This window comes from Curcuma longa, chromosome 21 (genome assembly GCF_044706935.1).
Source record: "Curcuma longa cultivar G26 ecotype Majalengka, Jawa Barat chromosome 21, ITB_CL_G26_1.1, whole genome shotgun sequence".
In the NCBI taxonomy this organism is placed as follows: Eukaryota; Viridiplantae; Streptophyta; class Magnoliopsida; order Zingiberales; family Zingiberaceae; genus Curcuma; species Curcuma longa.
This window is the reverse complement of record NC_133881.1, coordinates 5471110-5478149: the sequence shown is the minus strand read 5'-3', so window position 1 is coordinate 5478149 and position 7040 is coordinate 5471110. Positions and strand designations below refer to the sequence as shown.

General features: G+C 34.4%; 1 protein-coding gene across 1 annotated transcript; it reads left to right on the top strand.

Moving 5' to 3' along the window:
* The first annotated feature begins 826 nt into the window (after nucleotides 1-826).
* On the top strand, nucleotides 827-2337 carry LOC141815487 (transcription termination factor MTERF8, chloroplastic-like). The gene has a single exon (XM_074703430.1). The coding sequence runs from the start codon at nucleotides 855-857 to the stop codon at nucleotides 2076-2078; it is 1224 nt and encodes a 407-aa protein (XP_074559531.1). The 5' UTR covers nucleotides 827-854; the 3' UTR covers nucleotides 2079-2337.
* Nucleotides 2338-7040: the final 4703 nt, after the last annotated feature.

Genomic DNA, 7040 nt, shown 5'->3' with positions numbered 1-7040 from the left:
TATTTCACAATGAGTGCCTCAGGATGTGGCTAAAATGAAGTCAATACTTGTCCCCTCTGTAGAATCACACTCCCTAATGCATAGTTGCTACTAGATTTTCGATCGAGAACCATCATTCCTTAATTCATTTATTAGTTATTTTTATTTTATTTTTTTTACTTTGATTTTTTTTATAAGTCAAGTGTTCCAATTCTTTATTTTTGGTGTTTTTTAAAGTTGACATCAGACCTTCAATTTATGTCAATTAATTCTGAGCAATCAGTCTTATCTCATAAAAAATTTTCATCGACTATCAAGATAAATTGAAAAACATTCATAGTCGTTATTTTAGATAGTCAACTTTCTCTAACCCACTATTCACTAGAGAGAAATCATCTCGGCAATATGTCACAACTAAATTTTGAATCTGAGATTTCTGAGATATGTCATTTTTTATGTCCTTGATTAATGTGAATATTGATTCAGTTTAAATATTAATGAGATTTTTTTGTACATTTACGTAAATGATTCGATTTTTTTTAAAAGTCAAATGTTCCTGGACGATTGAACAAAAGATTATGAAAATAAAAAAAGAAATATGATTTTCAAAAAATAAAATAAAAAAATTGAAAAATTATGTAATTTTAAATCTTAAAAGTCTACAGGTTGTTAAAAATATATGTGAAATTTGAGAGCTGAAATGAAACTTTCACTAACTCTTTTTGGTCCGGCGAATTTCACTAGAGGGTAAAATGTAAATTATCAAATTCTGAGGACAAATGATAAAATTTGAAGAAAAAAAAAAAAGTTCCGGAACAATATAAACACGCTAGGGTTTTGCGGAAGGGCAAATCGAAATATTCGTCGGAGAGACGATGAAGAGGCTACATTACTTCTCCTTCTTCTGCAAAACCGTGTCTTCCGCTCGTTCTCCTCTCCCCCACGATACTGCCCTCCTCTTTGCCGTCTTACCTTACTCGGCCTCCGCCACCGCCGCCGGCGCCGCATCCACCACTGGGAAGCGCATGTTCATGGCCCAGTACCTCGTCGACTCATGTGGCTTCGACCAGGAGAAAGTCACCGAGGTTTCGAAGCTTTTCAACGGCATTGAATCCCGGCAGCAGCCCGACTCCGTCATTGCTTTCCTCAAAAGATACGGCTTCGATGACGCATCAGTGAAAAAGCTCCTACATTACTACCCCAAATGTCTTCTTTTGGACGTAGAGAAGACACTTGCCCCAAAGTTCCGAGCTTTCGAAGATCTGGGTTTCTCCCCATCCGACATCGTCCACCTCGTCCGATCGAATCCCTTCACCGTCAAAATGAAACACGAACGCACTGTGCCTAAGATCGAATTTTGGCAAGACCTTCTCGGGTCCAAGGATGCGCTGGTGAAGTTGTTCAAGAGTAACTATTTGTTTCTTGGGTACAGCATCAAGAAGAAGATCCAGCCCAACCTTGAGTTGCTTCGGGAATGTGGCTTGGACGGCCCAAAGCTTGCCTCTATCTTGAGGTATCACCCACTGTTCGTGGCACTGAAAGCTGATTTCTTGAAGTCCTTGATCAGTCGCGCGGAGGATTTGGGAGTGCCACGGACATCGGGGATGTTCCATCGCACTGTGCTTGCACTCTCCATGGTCAGTCCAGAGAAGTTCAAGATCCAAATGGAATTGTTTCGGAGCTTTGGGTGGTCAGAGGACGATTTTGTTGCGGCATTCCAGAAATGTCCTACCTTTCCGCTAAAGTCTTCGATGACTTTGCAGAGAACAATGGAGTTCTTGATAAATGAGGTTGGATATGCTTCATCTTACATCGCTATACGTCCAATACTATTGATAATGAGCTTGGAGAGAAGGTTGATTCCGAGACATCGGATCTTGGCGACCTTGAAGTCTAGGGGGCACTGTGAAACTGATTGCAAAGTGTATACATACATGAAGGTTTCCGAGGCCAAATTCGTAGAGAAGTACATTATCCTCTACAAGGACAGGTATCCAGATCTGAGCGAACTCTATGCAAGCTTAAACCACTCTAATGTTTCTGATTCTAGACTTCAAAGAGGTAAATCATTTTTTTCGCCTGCAAGGCATCGTTCATGATGCCAATTTTCACTGAATGGCTTCTCCTCTGTCAAACTCTAAGCTACTATTTATGCCAACAAGCATGAAGATAAGAAGAATTCACAGAATCATGATCTAGTTTTTGCATGTCAAATGATCTTGATTTTATGTGTCAATTGAGCTAAAAGCTCTCAGATGCATCACTTGCTATGTTAGACAATCGTCACTGCAAGAGACATCTTTCCTTTATGAACATTCAGTAATCTCTCCTTGTTTGAGTTGTAGTAACTCATCAATAGGTCCCGTGGAATGTTGCACGGTTGTCTCCTAACATATTTTGGATGAAATGTTTTGAACACTTCTTGAATTTTGTCTATTGACTTGGTATTGCATGTTTGATACTGAAACTACTTGTGGGTTTGTGACTTGCAATCCTAGCAACATGAAAGGAGGGTTCAACTTTGAACCCTCGGGAACACTACACTACTTGTGAGTTTGTGACTTGCAATATGGATTAAGTCGACTCAAATTACTTTTTAAAATTTTAATGATGTTTTATCTTACCTAACTGACTTTTTAAACATGAAAGGAGGGTTCAGCTTTGAAGAAATCAAAACACGGAATAAAAACAAACTAAAGGAGTTTTAGATAGTTTGCTAGTCTATTTAGACGGTCCACTCTCTCAAGGGAAATTCCCCTACAATACGTTGTAGCGAAATCTCGATCCTAAGATACTTGAGATCCATACTAAAAATCTAACTATGCATCGTAACTCCGGTGGCTTGACAGGTTCTCTCAATAAAAAATGATAATCCCAGTTAGCCTCATTGACTATCCCTGAGGGTGATCGGTCCGGCCTCATGGAAGTTTCCCACCGACCACCAGGGTAAATCGGGAAGCGAAATTGATTCTCTCAATGGTTATATAAAGAGTTGATGTATAGCATTATCGTGTGGTGAACATTACGAAAGGATTAGAAAGAGAGAGGGACTTGAGGTTCTCTCAATGGTTATATAAGAGTTGATGTATAGCATTATGGTGTGGTGAACATTATGAAAGGATTAGACACGGCAGAAATAGCAAAAGCTCTCCACTAAAATATTCAATGAAGTCGAGCTGATCACAAGGTTCTTTCAAAGGGTCATAGGGAGAGGCCTTTATGTTAGATTATTTATTTGATGATTATTTGACCGAAAGTAATTAAAATCACGAGGTTCTATTTTACAATCATGAATTCCCCTCTTCTCTCGCTTTTATAAATAATTATTATTAAAAATTATTCGGTATTAAAAGTTATCCAAAAAGTAGTTATCAAAAGGGTAATTATTGAGAGTTATATTTACAATAACTCCCACATAAATAATAAGGATAACTTCAAGAATGGGACAACTTTTAAAAACGTAGGATAACTTCCACATAAAAGTTATATAAATGTTGTATTTGTCATCATCAAAGATACAAGGAAAAAGAAAATTTAGAGAGGAGAGAAAAAATCGAAGAAAGTTATGTATATCAAGAATCTACTACATTATGGATCCAGGTATGCATTCTTTAATTTCTTAATTTTTGGCATTCAATCAGTTGTGAAAGTCATTATATTCAACATCCTTTTACATATGGTGTAGTTTCTCCCTTTTGTACATGTATTGTATGAAACTCAATCATGGTTTTTCTAACATTTGGTATCAAAGTCAAGTTGTGGATATTATGATTTTTCATTACTAATGATCCAAATTATGAATGTTATTGTTAAATTGATTAGTTTTAGAATTTTGTTGATATGTATGATTTGGAATTATATATTATGAATTTGGAGTTCCTTAATCACCAAAGTGATCAACTCTGTGAAATTTATAATTCCAAAATTACATGATTGTATATGAAGCAATATGAATGATATATTTTAAATTAAAATTCATTATTATAATGTATAATTAAAATTCATTGCTTATTATGAAAAAGGATATTATAGATCACTCAAAGATGTATCATTGTCTTATAATTAATGATATTAAAGGATTTATTAACAAACTTATCATTGTAAATGCTTAAAATATCCAAAGATAACATGCATGTTATTTTAAATATGGTTGTTAGCCCATTAAAATATGTTCATGTAGCATTATTGTCATTATGGTTATGCATTTAAGTATCACCCAAAAGTGAACTTAGATACATTATTAAAGTTGATCTTGGGTTGAATCCATTAAATTTACTCAAAGTATTAATCTGTGAGTTTGTGTAAATGTTTGCTGCTTTCAATAAAATGTTTACTTTGGTAAATAGAATGATTAAGTTTAATGGGTTGAATTATATTGATTGGTCTAAACAAATCCAATTTCAACTGGGTATTATGGGCTTTGATATAATATTGGAAATGGATAGAAGTTCAAAACAAGACTCTGTACAATCATTATTGAGACTAGTACGAAAGTTGACAAGACTCTTTATGAGGCTTGGGTGCGATTTAATAAATTGAGCTTGAACTTAATGAAAATGACGATGGCTAAAAATGTCAAGCCATCTATGCCCAAAATTGACAATGCAAGGGAATTCATAAAATTGATTAAGGAGTACTCACAATCAGAGATTACTAATAAGTTTATTGTGGGAACCTTAATGAGTGAGTTGACGATTAAGAAATTTGATTGTCTCAGCCATTCATGATCATGTGACAAGTATAGCAAATCTAACAGCAAAGTTGAAGTTGATGGGAATGGATGTGAGTGAGTCATTCTTAGTGTAGTTTATCATCAACTCACTTCCTTATGAGTTTAGATAGTTCCAAGTGAATTATAACACTATTAAAGAGAAATGGAACTTTCAAGAAATTAAAGTTATGATGGTTAAGGAGGAAGGGAGGTTGAAAAAATAAGGGATCACTCCATCCATTTGTCGACTCATGATAGAGCTGATAGCAGCAAGGCTAAACCAGGTAAGAAGGTAAAAATAAAGGAAAGGTCTCATGAAAGTTAAAGAAAGTGGAGTCCATAAAAAAAGAAGTGTTATTTTTGTGATAAAAGTGGTCATTTCAAGAAGAACTGTCCAAAAAGAAAGAGTTGGAAAAAAAGTAAATACTATGTTTCAGTAAATTTCAAATCAAATCTTATTGAAGTGCCTAATAATACATGGTGTTGGATTCTGGTACAACTACTCATGTGTCACATATTATGAAGGGATTCCTTTCGATCCGAAACATAAATGGAATTGAAAATTTTCTATATATGGGGAGCATAATGAAGGTACAAATAGAAGGAATTGGGATGTATAGATTGATCTTGGACACTGATTGTTCTTTAGATCTAGAAAATTGCCTCTATGTTCCTATATGCGTTAGGAATTTAATTTCTTGTTGGAAAGTTGAATGATGTAGGATTTAACTTTAAGATTGGAGATGATGTATTTTCTTTATATAAATATGAGCACTATTATGGTTTTGGTACTTTATAAATGGTTTCTATCATTTTAATTTAAATGTTAATTTTGCTGAATCTCTATTTTATGTTGAACACATAATTGGTAGTAAACATAGTGCACATAATGAAGATTCTGCTTATTTGTGGCATTAAAGATTTGGTCACATATTCAAAAAAGGATAATGAGGTTAACAAAAAGTGAAATATTATCTCATTTGGATTTTAATGATTGTGATATACGTTTGGATTGTATTAAGGGAAAGCAAACCAAACATATATCAAGAAATCCAATCACAAGCTAAAGCAGTCAACCACTTGAAATGATATACATTGATATTTGTGGTCCTTTTGACGTTCCATCTTGGAGTGGTGAAAAATATTTTATCATCTTTATTGATGACTTTTCACGTTATTGTTATTATACTTACTGCATGAAACATCTCAAGCAGTGGACATCCTTGAATTGTTAGTTAATGAGGTTGAAAAGTAGTTGAATAAAAAAATAAAAGTTGTGAGGTCTGATAAAGGTGGTGAATATTATGAAAAAATTTAATGAGAATGGGCAATATCCCGATCCATTTGCAAAATTTCTTCAAAGTCGAGGCATATGCACATAACATACTATGTCTGGTACACTAATAGAATGGTGTAGCTGAAAGATGAAATCGTACTCTTATATTAAGTTACAGTACCGTGCCTTTATCATTGTAGAAGCATGCATTAAAAACTAATGCATATATGCTTAATAGAGTTCCTAGTAAGGCAGTTCCTAAGACCTATTATGAATTGTAGACGGGAAGGAAACCTAGTTTGAGGCACCTCTATGTTTGCATAACATAAATCAAATTATATAATCCATATGACAGAAAGCTTGATGCAAATGCACATAATACACTATGACTGATACACTACAATAGAATGGTGTAGTTAAAAGGCGGAATCGTACTCTTATATTAAGTTATAGTACTGTGCCTTTATCATTGTAGATGCATGCATTAAAGACTAATGCATATATGCTTAATAGAGTTCCTAGTAAGGCAGTTCCTAAGATCCATTATGAATTGTAGACGGGAAGGAAACCTAGCTTGAGGCACCTCCATATTTGCATAGCATAAATCAAATTATATAATCCATATGAAAGAAAGCTTGATGCAAGTGCACATAATATACTATGCCTGGTACACTATAATAGAATGGTGTAGCTGAAAAGCGGAATCGTACTCTCTTATATTAAGTTACAGTACCATGCATTTATCATTGTAGATGCATGCATTAAAGACTAATGCATATATGCTTAATAGAGTTCCTAGTAAGGCAGTTCCTCAGACCCATTATGAATTGTAGACAGGAAGGAAACCTAGTTTGAGGCAGCTCCATGTTTGCATACATAAATCAAATTATATAATCCATATGAAAGAAAGCTTGATGCAAGAATCGTTAGTGATTACTTCATCAATTATCCTAAAAAGTTAAAAGGTACAAATTTTATTATCCTAACCACAGTACAAGAATAATAGAGTCTGGAAATGCTTAGTTCATTGAGAATGTCAATTAAGTGAGAGTGAGAAATCATAAAAGGTGGATA

Bases quoted from the DNA above. Each gene is read 5' to 3' on its own strand.
- LOC141815487 (XM_074703430.1), top strand. From the start codon at position 855: ATGAAGAGGCTACATTACTTCTCCTTCTTCTGCAAAACCGTGTCTTCC.